Source organism: Rhopilema esculentum, chromosome 1, assembly GCF_057945365.1.
Source record: "Rhopilema esculentum isolate cy_ngs chromosome 1, ASM5794536v1, whole genome shotgun sequence".
Classification (NCBI taxonomy): Eukaryota; Metazoa; Cnidaria; class Scyphozoa; order Rhizostomeae; family Rhizostomatidae; genus Rhopilema; species Rhopilema esculentum.
The window spans coordinates 1,778,303-1,797,970 of NC_142815.1; the positions used below are offsets into that span (position 1 = coordinate 1,778,303).

Consider the following 19,668-nt stretch of genomic DNA (forward strand, 5'->3'; position numbering starts at 1 on the left):
TTTTCCTCTGGTGGTGTATCATTTACTGTTTATTCGTGTGATATTTCTTGTGTAATATTTCATCTTGTAATTTTTATAGTTTGATATTTCATTGTGTATGATTTCATCTTCTGCTCGTTATCGTTTGATATTTCATCGTGTGATAGTTTTCCCCTATTTCTAAAGATTTGGTATTTCATTGTGTAATATTTTGTCTTCTGATATTTTACCGTTTGGTATTTCATCGTGTGAAGTATTGTTTTCTGATGTGTTATTATTTGATATTTTGTCGTGTGATATTTTGTCTTCTGCTTGTTATGTTTTGATGTTTCATCATGTAATATTTTTCCTCTATGTCTAAAGATTTGGTATTTCATCATGTAATATTTTCATAAGATATTTTTTTCTCATAAGATTTCGTAACATAAGATATTTTACCATTTCATATTTCATCGTGTGAAATATTGTTTTCTGATATTTTACCGTTTGGTATTTCATCGTGTGAAGTATTGTTTTCTGATGTGTTATTATTTGATATTTTGTCGTGTGATATTTTTTCTTCTGCTTGTTATCGTTGGATGTTTCATCGTGTGATATTTTTCCTCTATGCCTAAATATTGGGTATTTCATCATGTAATATTTTGTCTTCTAATATTTTGCTATTTGATATTTCATCGTTTGATATTTTATCATTTGATTTTTTAATCATTTGATATCAATCTTGTTTTCGTTCTTCTTCTGATGTTTTATTGCTTGATATTTTTCCTTCTAATGTTTTTTCGTGTGATATTGTTTTGTTGTGATAACAGGGTTTGATCTTATCAATTGATATTTTATCATATGAGAATATATCATTTGATATTTCATCATATTACAGGTTCAAGTCATTCCATGGGTATTATCAGACAGCAACTGCTCAAGAAATGTCACTCAGAAGTTGGATTCCAGCCAAACTGTGTTTGTTGGTGGTTTGCACGGCATGATAAATGCAGGTAACTTGAATTCAAATCGCAGTTACACTATGTTACTATCGTAAACTACAGTAATATATCAACGAGTAACCATGTTCATTGCAAAAGATACCGTATTAAACAATAGATTCTGTTCCTTTGCTGAAACAATAATTAAGGTAACTTGAATTACAATCGTAGTAACGCTTTAGTAACAAGATTCATTGAATCCTGAAAGAAGATTCAATTTTTCCTGAAACAAGGTACAATCAACATAGTCGGATTTCATCGCAATCTGAAACAAGATTTGATACAATATGTAATATGGGTCAACTAAATCTTCAGCTAGATTAATGAAAATCTAAGACCAGATTCCTCAGATTAACGCTGGATTTTGATTATTTCATAGAGGCACTTGCCATAATAATGAATGACCTATTTGATGGAGTGGTGTACGCTGGGATTGATACTGACAAGCACAAATACCCAATCGGTACGTTTTTCTAATTTTCAATCCAATTCTTTGACTGTAACGAATGCTAGAAAATTCCATAAAGTACTATTTGGTAATTAAGGTTTCCCAGAGTTGATCATCTCTTCCACCAAGGCTCTTTATTTTCATAGCAGTTGCTTTTCATGTCATGCTGGCTTGAGGCAGGATCAAAAACTTAGGGTATTCTAATAACCTAAAGCAATATTATAAACAACTTCCAAAGCACTGTAATAATATGTTTGCTTGATAAGATTATCAACTTTGCTTCATTTTAAAGACGAAACCGTTGATATTTGCAGAGAAGAGATCAGCAAAATATTTCCATAATTCATTGTATAATGCTCTTCCTTCTCTCGTAACTATTTCGCAAAGCTTTTTCTCGTAGCTTTTTCTCGTAACTTTCTCTCGTAACTTTCTCTCGTATCTTTTTCTTGTAACTTTCTCTTGTAACTTTTTCTCGTAACTTTCTCTCGTAGCTTTTTCTCGTAACTTTCGCTCGCAACTTTCCCTCATAACTATTTCGCAAAGTTTTCTCTCGTAGCTTTTTCTCGTAGCTTTTTCTCGTAACTTTTTCTCGCAGCTTTCTCTCGTAACTTTCTCTCGTATCTTTTTCTTGTAACTTTCTCTTGTAACTTTTTCTCGTAACTTTCTCTCGTAGCTTTTTCTCGTAACTTTCGCTGGCAACTTTCCCTCATAACTATTTCGCGAAGTTTTCTCTTGTAGCTTTTTCTCGTAGCTTTTTCTCGTAACTTTTTCTCGTACCTTTTTCTCGTAACTTTCTCTCGCAACTTTCGCTCGCAACTTTCCCTCGTAACTATTTCGCGAAGCTTTCTCTCGTAGCTTTTTCTCGTAACTTTCCCTCGTAACTATTTCGCGAAGTTTTCTCTCGTAGCTTTTTCTCGTAGCTTTTTCTCGTAACTTTTTCTCGTAGCTTTCTCTCGTACCTTTTTCTCGTAACTTTCTCTCGCAACTTTCGCTCGCAACTTTACCTCGTAACTATTTCGCGAAGCTTTCTCTCGTAGCTTTTTCTCGTAGCTTTTTCTCGTAACTATTTCGCAAAGCTTTCACTCGTACATTTCTCTCGTAGCTTTCTCTGGTAGCTTTTTCTTGTAGCTTTCTCTCGTAATTTTCTCTCGTAACACCAAGTTTGTCAATCGCAGGTTCAGGCCGGGTAACATTCAACAACAGAAGGAGTTACATGAGTGCCGTGCATGCTGCCTTTATCGAGATTAAGACGCCGAAGTTCACAAAGAAGGTAGCTAAATGTAGATTAAATTTTGATATTAATACTGACAAAATCAATATTATTGTATCGCTCAATATTTAATTTCACCGTATTTTGCAACCTTCACCGTTGCTCCGCCATTGTTGCCAGCAAGATATTTGACCTTTTGATATTTGATAGTTTATAATAGTTAATAGAATGATATTTTACATGTAAGGTCAGTTGAGGTCAAGAGTGAAAGTCAAATTTCGGGGCTCAAGCTTTGCAAATATTTATGATTAAGTTTTAAATATCATTATATGGCTGTGTACGGTAATGTATGATAGCCCAGATACGAAACAATGGTCAAGGGTCAACGAGCAAATATGGGAACAGCTTTATTTTCCCTGATGAACCCAGTAAACCTTAAAAAGTCCTTCAAAGACGAAGATGTGCTTTCTTCATTGTTTTTTCAATCATCTATTTTCATTGTGAAAACTGTTATTTGATCTTGTTCTTGTCTGAGAGACATGGAAAAACGGTCTCTAGATGTTTGTGTTCTCTACAACTTAGCAGAAAATTTGAAACGTTTCTCGTAAACACTCGATAATTTTTTAATGCTTTAGTAATTCTCTATTTATTGCCTAGTATATATCAAGAATATATTCCGTATTTTAGGTTCAAATTGACCCGTATTTGGAAGATTCCATGTGCAGTACATGCCATATTCATCCTGGTCCATTTTTCTGCCGTGATCCGGAATGTTTCCGGTATTTTTGCCGGTCTTGTTGGGGATGGCATCACTCTATTGCCAGCCTCAGAATGCATCGACCGATGACGAGACACAGCAAGAATTCTACTCCAACATATTAAGGTATTTAAGCTTATTTGCTTCATTCTTTAACAGTGCTATCATTTAGCCGTCTTTGTTCATATTTTTTACCTTTGGTCTCTATGTTGTGAAGACTGACCTTTCACCGTGATATGCTTTGGTGTAAGAGGCACTACACGTGTTGTCTTCAGACTTAAAAGCAGTTCGTACCTAAGCATTTATACTCTCTGTTAATTTGTATCTGTGTTCAGTTAAATTATAAATATATATTTGCATTATAAACCAAATTATAAATTATAAATATAATTAAATATTTGATACATATATGTATAATTTCTCTTTCTTGTCTAACACATAAGATGGAAACGAGCATTTGAGACAAATGTTTTATTATCAAGGAGACCTTTTGAGTCCGAATCGACTAAGACTATGATTGAACCAGAGGGCAAATATATCATCCCAGATTTCAATTTTTATTGCTTATGAGATCCCAAATGATTTTAGAGAGCTCTTGTTTATCTCACATTCCTCTTAGTTTGAAACATTGTAATAAAATTCCTTATCAGCAGGGAGAATTTTTGATATCAGCAACAGTTGATAGTGGTGCGAGGATAGCCCGGTGGATAGGGTCACGAACGACAGATCAAGGGTCTAGTGTTCAAGTGACTACATGACCAATCCTTCACCCAAGTGAGGGGAGCCATAAGCTCTTTGTAAATTTCAGGCGTGAGAATCATGAGGTGTGATCACATCTAGATGAGGACCAGGACACTGCTCGATGCACAAAGTTTGCTGTATCCTGACTTTAGAAGCTACTCAATGCAAATGCTTAAAGGACAAGTGACACACTTTTGGCGCCAAATTTTTTTCTTCTTTTAACTTAAAGTAAAATGCTGTATGAGAGTGTTGTTAAAATATTTTTCCTTTCTGATTTCATTTTTCTACTTAAAAACCCTTTTCAAATTATGGTGGGAAATGAATCACGTGACACCGTGACGTAGATTGTGATAATTTTTTATTGCTGCTACTGGTATACAGTGCAATATTAACGTTTACAACACGCTTCTAAACGAATTCAGTTCGTCTGGACCTGTCGCGTTGTGTTTCGTAAACTCTCTATTAATCACAGGAAAATTCCGAGTTATCACAATGTACGTCATAGGGTCACGTGATAAAAGGCAAAATTGCGCCCTTTGCGCTCCCTGATTAGAATTTTTTATTCTAAACCAGGAAAAACTTACTTCTAAATGATGATCTTTAAGTTAATGAAAAGAAAAGATAGGGTAAAAAGTGTGTCACTTGTCCTTTAAATATGTTTTATCAAATTCTATTCCAGCCTGTATTTTTCACCTTGTCATTCCAGGTTTTGCACATGAAGCTCAGAACCTTGGTGAATAAGTGAAAGACTCGTTGAATTGCCAAGCTAATAGAAAAGCTGGACTATAACAATGCTGATTTTGAGATCATTGAAAACATTCGTAAATTGGTGAGTTAAAGACCGCTTCATAGATCAAAGATCATTTATTTTAAAACTTCTATATGCTATGTGAGGCTTTTAGCTAAAAATTATTTTAAACAGCATATTTCAACGTCTTCAAATTATAGATGAAAAACCATTTATGTTTAATACGTATATCGAAACCGTGTAGGTCAAAGGTCATTTTTTTTAATCATACATACGCCTTGTGAATGTTGGTAGGCCAAAGTTCAAAGGTCATTATTTCCTTTGCTGTTATTTGAAATGATAGGAGCAAAAGGCATGATGGGAGGACCTCACTTTTTGGTAATTGAAGCCAGTAATCGACGAGCTTGTAAATGAATTAGTTTTGAGGGTTTGAATGCTCCAATGACCCTTTTAATGTTGCCTCGTATTGAATAATGAGCCTCTCTTCATTCCTCTGTGTCTATTTGCTTTTCTTAAGTAAAGGAAATTTTGCCTGAAAAAGGCTCTACCAAGTGGCGTAACGCAGATTAGGGCATCTTAATTTGACAACTAGACGGACTCAAATTCACCTCACTTTCAGAAACTTTTAAGTTCTTCGACTTTATCTTATTCAACTCTGCTGCCCCTATTTAAAGAAAAAAGCAATCATTTTTAGATCTTGCTGTTGTGTTTGACATTCACTATAGCGTTGAATAGGATTTTCCTGCGGGAGTCCCGCGTTAATAGGAGTGGAATCCCGTGTTAAGAGATGTCCCGCGTTACGCCACTGGCTCTACCCGAATTTATTGGCCTTATATTTTAATTGCAGATACAATTGCTTTTTAAGATATTAACTGAGATTTATTGTTACGAATGGAGCGCTATTTTTGAATATATTTTTATCAATTTTTTAGACAATATTAGTTGTTACCTATTTATCTTAACTGTATTTTTTTATTTCTTAATTCGCATCGATTTACCCCCGTGTAGTTTGTAAATAGAATATTTAATTTTACCGTGAATTTGTTTATTGCTGGAGGTGAAGTGGAATTAATTTTAATTTTGATTTGTTTAATTCTTATACTTTTATACAGTTGTTTCCAGTGACTAAGTTTAGAAATATGGTACGTCTTCAAATTTCCGGTACATCTAAGGCAAAATTTTCAGTTGATAAAAACTTAGAATTTAAAAGATTTAAAAGAACGCCCTAACTGAATCTGTATCACCAAAGTAAATAATCCTGACTCATTTAAGTTTTCACTAAACTTAGAATTTTAATTCAAAGGGACGTCCTAATTGAATCTGTATCACTAAAGTAAATAATCCGACTCAAGTTTTCTAAAATTATAATTCTTTTGGCAGATAGTGTCTAGAAGATACTGAATACTAACAACTTTGTACTACAAAAAAAGAAAAAAATTCAAGGAAACTATTTTACTTTCTTTTTAATATTACAAAAATGTGTAGCAAATAAAATGCTAAAGTTGCCATGAGAGACGCCTGTAGTTTCTGCTCCACAGTATTTTGCGGTCCTTGATCACAAATAATTACAAATTTTAGCTCTTTTAGCTATTAAGATGGCCATGTTTTTTTAAATATAAACGCTTCGTTAGCAATTTTAAGCCATAATCCGTCATGCTGGCAGTTTTAAAATTTAGTTTAGAGTGGCACAAGTAATTAAAATGCTTGTTAATAGAACTCATCGCTTGTAAAATCGTAAAAATAATTGTGTATTTGGAGGTCATGTCTGATGACAAAGGTCACGGGTTAGGTTTGGCCACAAGGTCAAAGTTCGGGGTCAGAGGTCATGGTCAAAGGTCAATGATGAGTCCAAAGGTCATATTTTGATGCTTTTAACGTTAACGTCATATATTCAGTGCAGCTAGACTGCATGTAAGGTCGCTTAGCAGTCCATTATATCGTTCATGTTACTGTTTATCGTTTTATTCTTGTAATGCAATAGGCTGGTTTTAAGACGTCTAGAGGTGGGGAAACTGACACGAAAAGGCGAATACAAACCAATTCGAAAAGATAGATTTTACGCGGAATAAGGCTTTATTAAGATATCCTCATATTTCTATTAACATACAATGGGTCAGCTTTCAGTCTGCCCAGCTTGACAGCTCATTCAGATGTTTTGCTGTATGTTTACCCCCCTGCTTTGCACGTGCTGCCCCTTCGTCCGTGTTCCTTCTAGTTACCCGTAGTTATTCCATCAGAGGTAGCTACCGCAGTTGACAAAACACTGTTTTGCTTAACGTGTACCCCCTGCTTTGCAAGTGTTGCTTCTAGTTCCCAGTATAGTTTGCAAGTGTTGCCACCGGGGGTCGCTACTGCAATTGGCGATACACTTTTTGGCCCTTGATGTTTTTTACAAAGATGTTACTTTGTCGTTTACTTTGTCGCATAAAACAAATTGGCTACGTTTTTAATTTCGCTTTTAAATCGGACATAACGTTTATGTGGTCGATTAGTATTGTATTTCAAATTTATTTTTAACTGCATTGTAATATTTCAGTTAGGCTAGTTAGCCAGTCGTTTTACGGAGATTATTTCCAGCACATTGGAAATTTTCCAAGTCCCTCAGAAGCTATACCCCAAAAATTCTTTTTGATGACGTCACTCCTTGCTATCTACGCAGAGAAAGCCTGTAAGTGACGTCACAATATCTTGTTGACCTCAAAATGTTAATGACGTCATATAGTCTGTTCTTAGAGTTCTTGGTTTTCACAAAATGGCATTAAAAAAGCACTGCCTGAAATATGGTCGAATAAGCCGAAACTCTTTTCCCACCAATGTAACTTGGCCTTGGTACTTCAATATATCCTGTCTTTTACACACCACATTTGGATTTATTTCATCGTATTTTCTCTAATTATGTGATCAAATTCGTAAAATTCTAAAAATAGATTTTATGACGTCATCACTATAACTATCGCGACCTATGGAAGATAAGGCCGACGTCCGGAGATACCTTTCGGACATATTTGGACAGACTGGCAAACTGGCATATGACATATGAGCTCTCTTTTATCGCATGTTACCTTTAAAACTACTTTAAACGTTTTTCATAGATATAGTTACCTAATATATTTTGAAGTTTTGGACATTTTCGCTCAGTAACTTAAAAGCAGGCTGAGTTTTTATTGTATGAATTTTGAGATGAATTGTTTTTGGACATTTTCGGATTGACTAAAATATCCATTCGTTTTTAGCAATTTAAATTTAGCAGAGTTAGTTTGGAGATCTTGTAGTTGTATAGTTGATACAAAAATTTGTTTCATTGCCCGCGTTTTATTCGCGTTATTTCTGCGTGATTTGTGATGAGAGGAGACGAATTCAGGATTATCAGATTGTATTTTTCAAGAGATGCCATTCGATTTTCGAATGTAGACGTTCGATTTCTGATTCGATTTTAGAAATTTGTCTTCGATCGATCGATTTTCGATGGTTAACGTTCCAATTTCGAGAAGTTCGTTCGATTTCGAAAGTTTACTATCGAAATTTATTAAATGAATCAAAGTTTGAAAATTTTTTTTATACACAGATGAAATCGATTCGTAAAGGGAAAGGGAACGTAAAGAGAAAGGCCGGTTATAAGGCACATTTGTATATTTTAATTGTTCTTAATTTGTAACACAGAAGAATATATTAATGTATTAAAAACTGTCTGCTGTAAGTCTATCACAACACCGAATAGTTCCAAAGGCTGAAAAAGTTGAATTAACTAAATTCTTTGAAGCAGACCAGAAGCTTGCTCCTTTCCCTCGAAAAATTAACCACTTATATATGTATACTTTTCTCTCATAAAAGTATTGCACCACCTTCCTCAAAATGGAAGCACTTTATTGTCAATTTTTCAACCATATCCAATATTCGAATCCATGATTTGGGTGAAATCTTAAGTGACAAAATTATTAGGACGATCGGCTCAAAGCAAATGTGGTTAACCCTTTGCTCAAAGAACAACATAGAAATTCGGTGGAACATAACAAGATTGCTTGTTGAGATTTTTAATTGCAATTTTACCAAATTGTAAAAATAAACAGATATTCAAAAAATTGTAAAAAATAGCCTTTTTGAACAGGTACTAGTTACTTTATTCTATATTTTGTCGGATGACCTCCAGCAATCTGGCAGCCACCATTTGTACTTTAACTCACTGAAATAATTTTGAAAGAAAATATCCTCGGAAATTCTAAAAGAGCTTTGGTCTGAAAAGATTTCATTGCTCGATTTTTATAATAAGTAATTGTTTTCAATTACATCAAAGCTTTGACGGGTTTATTGAAATACCACGATGCTACGTATTAATTTCCTTCCTTGATCGGAGGAAAAACCAACTCTCGGGGTATAGAAATGGTTGGAGTTGTGGGCAGTGGTGATATCGATGAGGTTGGTGGGGCGTAAAAAAGAAACGTGAGGGTGGGGGGGGCTGCCAATCACTGATCAAGAGGTGCCAACTTCACACAACAGCAACAACAATAACAGCAGCAACAACAATGAAGTCGCGAGCAACAACAACCACTGTGAAACCATTACACTTACTTTCTATTTGAAGTTGGAACATTTTTAGGGAACAGATTGTCTAAAGTGGTAATGGCTTCAGGGGCAAAGAGATTGATTGTGTTTGGTGGAGGTATAGCCTCTTCGTTGCTTGTTTTCAATGCAGTAGACAGAACCTTTTACAAAAAGCGGCAAATTCAAAACTCTTTGCTGGCCGATGCTTCGTTGGCGGGAAAGGTGAGATATCGTGAATACACATATGGTTAATCTGTAATTTTCTGTGAACCAGAGAGTTCCCTCGAGACATTTTGTGTGCCAGTGGCATTGGTTCACCTGTGCCTTGTATTCTGTGACTTTTTAGCCATAGAAATGCACCACAATTTTTGGCAAACGAATTTGTTTTAATAGGCCATGCCATTATTCCATCAAAGTAGGATTAATGAAATATAAACAATTGCATATAAAATTTAAGTATTCGCGATTATTACAAAATTTATTTTTTATTCAAGGAAGAAATTAGCTTATTCGTAATTTCCAACTATGCAGATCAAATAATTTTTTTTATATCTCTGTAAAGTGCAAAGGTCGAGAGAGGAAGCATGTGCAACTGTTTTCACCCCTAAATGTTGTCGTTTTAAAGTAAATTTATGTGCAGATGTACAAACATAAGGGGAAGGATTATATCTGCAGGATTTTTTGCTATCTCTGACTGTAGAGTGTTTTTTCTGTGTGTGGACCAGCTTGGATTCCATGTAGCCTACACTAGAGCCAGCCTGTAAAGTTTGGGTATGCGTGGGGAATGCGTTTGCAGCACAATAATTTTCGCTCAAATCCCATCCGCACATTTTTGCAAATTTTGATTAATTCAAGCAGTTGGAGCATGGACTTTCGTGTGAATTACGCGCATAGCCTAATCTTGAGCCCTAAAAATGCTATTTAAAAATGAAATCCCGCAGCTTTTAACCTGTCATTTTGCAACATGATTTGTTCCCGCACAAGCGTAAGTAACAGAAAATAATTCCCAGTGCACAAAAAATACTTTGCACTCTGGCACCAGAGATATCTGGCATAGACTACTGGTTTCCATTTTCTTTCTAATGTTTATTAGCTCATATCTGGTGTAAGCTTCACATGGATTCCATCCAGGCATGGGGAATGCTAGAACAATTTTGAATACAAGTTTTTTTTTGCAAGAAATGGTGCCCAAAATTTGTAGCAATTTTTGTATTCTTTTTCGTAATCAGAAGCCAGAAGCTAAATGGTGTAATATTTGCAGGAAAAGAATAAAAATATCTTATATACTGACTCTACACACAGTCTTCAGAATATAGCAAATGCCCATGGACAGTCAGTGTGATGCTGCACACCAATACTTGAAATTAGACACAAAATCTACAAATACATTAACATTTTTTAGAAAACTTCTGGGTGCCATATAATACTTAAAGGAGGTTTGTATGTGGAAAACATGGCTGAAATGACTTTGTATGTGCTTGATCTTCTCAAGAACTGCTATGCTCTGCAAACTGGTTATCTGATATGCTCTTTATAATCTGATGGCTGAATGAAGAATGAAAATATTCCACAGATAATACAATCCACCTAAAGACCAAGCATCATTTCAGTCCTGTGTAGTTCTTAAATTGTTGGGGTTCAGGGGGGGGGGGGGGAGGGAATAGCCTCCAGGGTTGAAGGTTCTTACATTGTGAGCTAACTGCCTAATCCAGCTCCTATATTGTTTGAGTCTTTTCCTGTATATCATTGCAACATTTCAACTAAAAATTTTGTGTGCTGATAGATAACAGTGTGGGGGTTCAGGGGGCAATAACCCCAATTGGACATAACTTGGTTAAAGGTTCTTACATCTGCCCTTATGTGACAGCAGCAACTGGCACGAAAATAAGATGGTACTAGTAAAGCAAACATATTTTAGCACAGTAAACCAGCTAGAGGAAGGGTGGTGCAGGCACAGGAGGGTCAGAATTATAATATGGTGTATTCCGCTGCCGTTCACTTTTTTGTCATTAATTCAATTATCATAGAAAAAAATAAAATCAAAGAAAATTTGAATTTGATCCTTCAAAATAAAATGGTACTAGACTGGTACCACTAGTACCGCTGCACTTTGCTACTGGTTTGTGACAATACATATTTTAGGTCACAATATGCCCAAGCACACTCAAACATGACTAAATTGTGACAAACTTAATCCCCAATCCCAAATCCATTCTTGCTTGAGTTGACTAATCCCAAAAAAGCTGAAATGCCTCTGCTGGTTGTCTAAGTAGAAAAAGATTGCCATTGGTTGACCTTGAACTGGTCACATGAACTCACCGTACCAATTGACAAAACAATTTCCATCAATAGCAAGTTGTCAACAACTGATGCAAGTATCACATGAAACAGCAGCGATCCAAATGACCCCCTATAGAGAAGGCCTATTTACCATGACTCAATGCCTTTAAATCAGGCCTTGCAAGGAAAGGTGCTCAAGCTCTATCAAGTGTCTCTGCACATGCCCAGAAAGCTCTAGAAGCTGGATTGATCAAGCACCTAGTGTGTTTATGCAGTCTAAAAACTAAATGCAAAAAGACAATTTGTTCTAAATGTTATTTGATGATGCTAAACCAAGCACCTAAAAAGTTGAAGGTGCCCAGTTTGCCAAGCGCCAGCTTTTTGCTCCTCAAAAGACAGGTTTAAATCATATTAATTTCAAATACTCTCCCTATTCCTCTTTCCTAGCCTGAAGATCTACATCTCAAACAGGTGATAATTCTTACAAGACATGGAGCAAGGACACCATTTAAATTTATTCCAAATTATCAACCTGCCACATGGCCTGTTGAGGATAATGAGGATTTGGAACACACGTTGATCAATCATACAGTAAGAAGTTTAGATTTCGGAAGCAAGCCAGAATCAGCGATTGATAATGCGTACCGTGATAAAGAACGACTCAAGGTTACTGGGTATTTTCTTTCAAATCACTAATTATGATTATGAATCATTGTAGCAATCAGTCAAATCATTAGAATCATTTCAAAACTCTTTAGTCACAATCAAGCACATGACAGGTAAGGTTGTCCAATCAGTGCCATTTGCAATTACTACCAAAAGAGACCCAGGGTGAAACCAGTGGCGGATTTAAGGGGGGCAACTAGGGGCAGTTGCCCCTCCCTCAACGAGTTGAAGCAAGTCTGGCGCCCCTTTTTTAGAAATTGTGCGCCCCTTTTGAAGAATGAGAATCAGATGAAAAAGGTTCTTGGACCGATAGGTTAATTTATTTCAAGGATAACCTCAAAGTTATGTTGTTTATTCTGAAAAGATATCTGGATTTGTTGTATACAGCGTACTCTCGTAACCCATTCTGAAAATTTTTCAGCGCCCTCACTACCAACCCTCTCTGTCTGTACGTATAGAATATTCATTAATATTTAGATGGGTTCCAAATCTACTAGAACCATGACTGTTATCTGCCAGTCATCCAAAACATGGCATTCTAATGTTTGGAAAAATTTGGGTTTTACAGTGAATCACAAGTTTCAGTTTATGTTTTAGATCGAGAGGCAAATCACTCCAAGAAAATCTTGTACACTTTTTATGAAAATCCCTAAAATCCTATTGTTTTATTTGAAAATCCCTAAAAATCCTTTTATTTTAGGGAAAATCTCGTACGCTATATGCAAGAGTGAATTGCCCCTCGTTTTAGATCTGCAAGACCAATGATTTTCTCTCAGGGGGGAGGGTGCGAATCTCACCGGGAACGTAAACTCATAGATAACGGAACTCTTTTGGGTTGTAGGAATGCAATCATTTTGAATGGATTGAAGGGCCTTTTTGTACTGTACATAATACGAGGATTGACAGCAAAGAAACATTTTGTAATGGCATGTTTAATCTGCCTTTCAATTAACAAGTAAATGTTAACGATCCAAGGTAGATAAACTTGGCTAAACTTTAGCGGACCAAACTTTATTTTAGCTGAAAAACTTGCGACTTTCTTTTAAAATTTTGTAGCATTCTGTTGTCCAGAAATATCTTTGTCAGTTTGTCAAGTTTAACAAGTGTGTCGATCTTTGACTCTGAACAAATCATTTGCGCTCTTTCAGTCAATGTTTCGATAAGATTGATTTTCTCTGTTTCGGGCAAAAAGAATTCTACCATGTGTATAACCGTGAAAATGTAGGTTTAAGATATCCTTTGGTAAGTGATCCAGTTCCGGACTCTTAAAATGCCAAGGGCTCGTTTCCGGGCTTTTCAATGTTTTCGTTTCCAGTTCCGGACTTTTCAAAGGAAACATCTTAAAATGCCAAATTATTAAAACCTTTATTGTATAGACAGAAGGACTTCGTTTTCTATCCTTAGTAGCACTGATTAGGCAACCTTAACAGCCACGTGTTCGCTTTTTGTTCTAAAAAATTTTAAAAAGTGTCAGAAGAAAAGCTTTAGTATGTTTAAGTATGCTTGCCTTTTCCAAAGCCATTTTGAAATTATAATTTTCATTATAAACTGTATCATCACTATTATCAAATGAACATAATAAAGTGTTGACCAAATTTATTTTAATAGAAAGTTTTGACTCTTGCTGTTATGAAACTCGCTAGGAAGGGAGAGTCTCTGACCTCCTTCTATTTCTGGCGACCCTCTTCAATGTGATCGTCACGGAAGAGTGAGTCAAAACCTTTCGCAAAAATTTTTATCTTATGATTACTGTGGAGGCGCATCATTTCATCTTGACATTGAGGCCAGGATATTTTTTGTCTTTCCGAGGCTAGTGTTACATAGGGTGTCCACGTAACGGGCTTAATTGAGTGCAAGCTGATTTTAAATCTTCTAATTGATTTCTTCTTTTGAAGGGTGGTTCATTAGTTGGTCAATTAACTAAAATTGGTCAAGAACAAATGTACCAGCTTGGCAAGGCCTACAAGAAGAGATACGTCGAGGAGCTTGGACTTTTGTCACCAGAGTACAACCATGAACAAGTATAGTAAGTTAAAAATAATTTTCTCTAAGTTTGCCAACATTTTTCTGTTATTTAGAATCTCCACAAAGTTACATCCATTTACAAGCCTTATCAAATGCTATTTGATCCTTTATTACGTGGGATATTTAGAAAATCATCAGCCTCTTTGATTTAATAACATGGAAAAATTACAGGCAACTATTTATACTAAACTATTTATACACTTTTTTCCCCTTCCCGTTCTACCAGTAATGTTGTGTACACGTACAATTTCTGTGGTGACCTTTGACCTGCGATGAATGACCCATGACCCTTGTTCTTTGATTTATAATCTATGATTGATAAAAATTGCAATCATACTGAAAACATACCCATTTATTCCCCAAAACCCCAGCAAGGTAATAATACTGTGTTTTCCCCTACCTTCACCGTATGTTACCAAAACCTTCGGCATAGAACTACTGCCAGGCATTTATCTCGTCCTAGCGTGAGATCAACCAACATCAAACGAACCATCATGTCAGCTCGATGCGTTTTAGCAGGACTTTATGGCGATACACACCTTAAAGGTGAGTGTTGAATACAGTATTCAGAGCAAACATCACCATCGTTGATAAATATTGAAATATCAATCGTTATTTGAAAATGTAATGAGAGCGACAGTGTCACCATCGTTTCTAAAAGGCGGTGTCGCCATCGTTTCAAAATATAAAAGTTTTTAGCTAATCTTTTTAGTGAAATGCTTTATGATAATACTTCCTGAATTTATGTTCAAATCCATGGCATTTAAAGTTTATTCTTTTTATAGCGATTAAATTCAATGTTAATTTGGCCTCTTTTCTATCTTCAGGCCCAATCCCAATCTTTACGTCAGTTAACGAACACGAGGCTCTGTATCCAAATTACTATTTCTGCAAGAACCTCAAGCACTGGGCAAAAATCGCTTGGACAACCTGGGAAGACATCCCCGGCCTAGTAGAATTCCTCGATGCAGTTGCCAAGGAACTAGGTTTTGATAGAAAGAAAGAGGAGTTTGGTATTATATCTCTCGAGGACAATATCTGTGCCAGAGCTGTGAGTACATTTCTATGACCCCCCTTGCTTATTGCTGTTACCGTATCTTTGTTGATTTAACGCCCTTGGGCTTTTATTAATTCCAGCACCTTTTTGGAGGGTGCCTTCTCAAAGGAGTCGCCCATTCGACAAGGGGCGTTTAATCGAGGAAATGTGGTATTTTATTTGTAATATTTGTATCTTAAAGGATATCAGTATGATTTATTCGTTTTTCACCCCCAGGGGGGCTTATACGAGGGGGGGCTTATAAGATTATTGTAGAAATTAAGAAGACATTATTAAAATACCTCGTTTATTTAGGTAGCAATTTTCTTTATGAGCATTTAATTAATTCTTACCAAAAAATATGAATTTGTTGTGGTAATTCAATAAAACAACATAGGCAACCACAGATGGCAAAAAATCATCAAATTGAGGGGTCAAATTCCAGTATATACAGTAGCTGTGCGGGGTTATTCGAGGAAGGGGGGCTTATTGAGAATTTGTAGTTCTAGGATGAGGGCTTTTTCAAGGGGGGGAGCTTTCGAAGGGGGGATTCGAGGATTTACGGTATGAGTTTAACCGGTTCTTATTTCCTTGTGCGATAAGAAACTTTTTTATGTATAAACGAATTTTATCGTTGATTCTAAAATTGGTTTTTTTTGCTTTGTGAAAATCTTTAATCGCAATATTGTTATTCATTGCTGTTTCTCTGCTCAATATTTCTGTTTTCTTTTAGGCAAAGAATGAACCAATTCCCGAGTTTTTAATAAATCGAAGAGATGAGATTGAGTCATTTGCAGTAGCATATCAAATGCGGGTTCTTATTGGAACAGGCAAAAGGTTTTGTACCCTTAATTTTTGTATCCAGTAGAGTAGCTTTACATATCAGCACGATTTATTTGTCTGCAACAGCATATGTTTGTTGGAGAGACGAGCGAGCGAAAATCTTCAAATGAGTGCGGCAACCCTCCGTCCTGGAGTCAGAGAGCATGCGTAATAATAACATCGTTCCGTGCGCATGCTCTTCGACTCCATGACGGAGGGTTGTTGCATCACTTATAAAAAACTTTCTCTTGCTCGTCTCCCCAACAACTGTTGTAACATTCCACATATTTCCAATGGCTTATTTCCAATGGCTTTGTTTTATTGAATTTTCAGTCACTCAATCGCACGTATGGCAATTGGTGGTTTCATAGAGGCAGTGTGCACGCAACTTGAAGACAAAGCTGAAAACCAAAGGTATTATGGGTCCTAAAATCTTAACCATGCCAAAACAACAGTAATCCATTTGTTAAACCCAGTCTTTCCACTTGCTAAATTTCTGTCAATTTTCAACAAATTTGACTTATTGGTGTTCTTTCATTCAATTCTTCAAAGAAAATATTTATCATGACGCTACACTTTAGAACCACATTGAGCTCTTTGCAACGGTCCAATTTACAGTAAGGTTCGCCAGAAACATTTTTTTAACAGTAAAAACGAAATGTATCTGAGATTCAACAGCCTTTATAGTGTGCTGAGGCATGCAGGCACAAGATTTAGGGGCTAACACTAGACTAACCCCAAGAGCCTCTGTTTCGCTACTGCCTCACTTGAGTAAAGTGAAGCAGTAGCAAGACAGAGGCTCATGGAGTAAGTCTAGACTAACACTTGCAAATTGCGCAGTTCTACATCAAAATTTCTTTTAACTCCCCAATTGAACCCTGTTCTCTTTTTCTTTCCAATCATCGCAGTGACCTGAGGTTTATACTGTATTCTGCTCATGACACAACATTGATGGCTGTTCTGTACGTCCTTGGTGTGTATGACTTCAAATGGCCTAAATACGCTGCTGACGTCAAACTCGAACTCTACCAGGACGAGGTTAGTCGATCATTATTAACCAAGCCAATCAGACTTGTTTTCGTTTCTTTGTTGATTGTTTTGATGATGCAATGTGTATATGATGCACAATTTTGAAAGCAATTTGAACTTCGAACAAATGTTGATTTCATCTCCTGACAAAAATCAAATCAAGTTTTATTAAAGCTAATACTTACACCATTTAAACTAGGTATATCTAGATAAGATCAGTAATGTTCAAAAGGGTTTCTGTCAAGTTACCAGATGGATATTATCGTGCAAATTTGATCAAAGTTGGCACAAAACAAAGTATACCTAAAATTCATTTTTTGGCACGAACTTTTTCAAAGATCATGCTCCCCCCACACCCCACACCCCACACCCCCTAACCAAACACCCCATCCCCTTTCCCAGTATCAGGTATAAGAGAAATGCTCTTACCAACACGTATAACTTGGGGTTTTGGAGATTATAAAAACGTGGGTGTTAAGTCGTGATGCAATTTAGTTGAAGTAAGTGCCAATTTTAGACGTTTTTGCCAATAGCATATCCAATATAGGATGTTCGTAAAATGTAACAGAATTTACCTACTGGGACTAAAATCGGAGAAAATTTGCTTCTATTATGCCAACTTGCTGGAGATTTTATCGACCATCTAACGATTTTGCAGTTCAGCTTATCAACAACTTAAGTGTGTCACACCCTCCCTTCTTCGCCACCCCCGTTTAGGCCCCTGATTGTAACAGCCATTTGTTGAGGAAGCAGAAACACCCAAAATGTCACACTAGTTGGGCAATTTAATTTCAAACCATTTCCACACCGTTTTGAAATACTTTTACAGTTTCAAATATGTTTTAATACAAGATGGTTGATTTATTCCAGAAACAAAACTGGTTTGTGAAGCTTTTGTACAACAACCAGGTAAGGTTATTATATTAATATTATTTTTTTCGCGGATGTTGATTACTTTGTACTTCTACCGCTTTAAATCTTATCGAGACAACTCACGTGCTCTTTCTTAAACTTGCATATGATGTCATTCGATGTGAGAAACCACGTGATATATTTTCGCTACCAATGTCGTATAAGCAATCCTTATCTCTGGTCTAATAACCTTTTTCTGTTTTGAACAGGAATTGCTAATGCCTGGTTGTGAAACTACAGTTTGCCCACTTTCAAGGTAACAAAAGTTATATTTCATAAGCTAATTTTAGAACCAGTTTTAGAATCAGGGTAGGGTGGAGACCATTGAACATCTGGGAAAGCTTCTTATACACCCACAACCCTATTTAGCCCCTATTCATTCTTAACCCCCAGTCCTTTCTGAAAAGCCCTCTTTCCCTTAAACCTATGGCCCCTTTTTGCTAGGATTTAACCCCAGCCTCCCTGCTACAGCCTCATTGCTACAGTCCTTGTCCCTCAATATTCACCCCCTCAATATATACCAAAACGCCCCCTTTACCGCTAGCTCCACTCTCCCAAAGCTTGGTATCCCAATACCCCTTTTACTGCAGCCTCTCCACCACTAGCCCCTTTACACCAAACTGCTATAACCCCCTCCCCCCAATCTGCCCCAGTCTCTCTTCCCTAAGATCTTCTCTCCCCCTGTGCCTTTATCCTCAGCTAACTTTAGCCTCCAGCAACTCTGCGAAAGGTGCGAGGATGGCTCAGTTGTTAGAGGCGCTGACTACAGACCCAAGGGTCCATGGTACGAGTCCCTGGCATGACCAAACTTTCACCCGGAGTGGGGAGAGTCGCCAGCTCTCTGTAATTCCTGGCGCAGGAATCACGAGGTGTGGTCACATTGAGAGGAAGGACCAGGACACTGCTCGATAAGCATAGCTTCTCAGTGTCCTAAAACTACCTTCGGATGCTAGGTAGCAATAAATACAAATACAAATACAATGCTATTTTGCGAAATTTCATTTTATTTTCAGCTTCCTTGAAACGTGTGAACCATATCGCGTAAAAGACTGGGACGCTGAATGTGGCATCAAAGGGGACTACAGAAAAGAAAGCTTTGCTATTGGCACTATATAGGCAAGATTCAATCTCCTAGTATTCATAGCTTTAATTCCAATGACTACCATATCGGGAATTCAATAATTTTATAATGAAAACCATTTTTATGAGAAAATTCAGTAATAATTTAACCAGATGGGTTTGAATAACGAGGCTCAATCAAGGACCGATACGAGGCTGACAAAATCTGATGATTCAAAATCTAGAGGCACAAAGACTAGCAAATAAACAAAGGTGGCGCCCAACTTGTCAATGGTTTTTATCAAGCTGAAATGAGACAACAAGCTGGAAATTTTATTTTCAATGATATTTGTTTATAATTATTTTGTTACCAAATATGTACGGATTGATACGGCTTGCTACAAACGTCTCATTCCAAGGTACACAGAATTTCATGT

At 36.5% G+C, this 19,668-nt stretch overlaps 2 protein-coding genes across 10 annotated transcripts in view; both read left to right on the top strand.

The window, feature by feature from the left end:
* Positions 1-8,164, top strand: part of LOC135690402 (cytoplasmic polyadenylation element-binding protein 1-B) — a 56,319-nt gene extending 48,155 nt beyond the window's left edge. For all 9 annotated transcript variants that reach the window (XM_065207952.2, XM_065207955.2, XM_065207954.2 and 6 more), the window contains 5 exons: positions 857-971; positions 1,339-1,422; positions 2,583-2,677; positions 3,305-3,500; positions 4,822-8,164. In XM_065207952.2, the coding sequence (XP_065064024.1) occupies positions 857-971; positions 1,339-1,422; positions 2,583-2,677; positions 3,305-3,499 (489 nt within the window). In that variant the 3' untranslated portion in view covers position 3,500; positions 4,822-8,164. The remainder of the gene's footprint in view (positions 1-856; positions 972-1,338; positions 1,423-2,582; positions 2,678-3,304; positions 3,501-4,821) is intronic.
* Positions 8,165-9,391: 1,227 nt separating this feature from the next.
* LOC135690188 (lysophosphatidic acid phosphatase type 6) lies at positions 9,392-19,401 on the top strand. The gene is made up of 11 exons (XM_065207665.2): positions 9,392-9,624; positions 12,130-12,348; positions 14,244-14,374; positions 14,837-14,919; positions 15,201-15,424; positions 16,143-16,246; positions 16,565-16,645; positions 17,140-17,269; positions 18,131-18,169; positions 18,382-18,428; positions 19,186-19,401. Exons 1-11 carry the CDS (start codon positions 9,481-9,483, stop codon positions 19,286-19,288), a joined length of 1,305 nt encoding a protein of 434 aa, XP_065063737.2. The 5' UTR covers positions 9,392-9,480; the 3' UTR covers positions 19,289-19,401.
* Positions 19,402-19,668: the final 267 nt, after the last annotated feature.

Bases quoted from the DNA above. Each gene is read 5' to 3' on its own strand.
- LOC135690188 (XM_065207665.2), top strand. From the start codon at position 9,481: ATGGCTTCAGGGGCAAAGAGATTGATTGTGTTTGGTGGAGGTATAGCC. The intron at 9,625-12,129 runs GTGAGATATCGT...CCTCTTTCCTAG, and splicing joins ATGCTTCGTTGGCGGGAAAG to CCTGAAGATCTACATCTCAA. The intron at 17,270-18,130 runs GTTAGTCGATCA...GATTTATTCCAG, and splicing joins TCGAACTCTACCAGGACGAG to AAACAAAACTGGTTTGTGAA.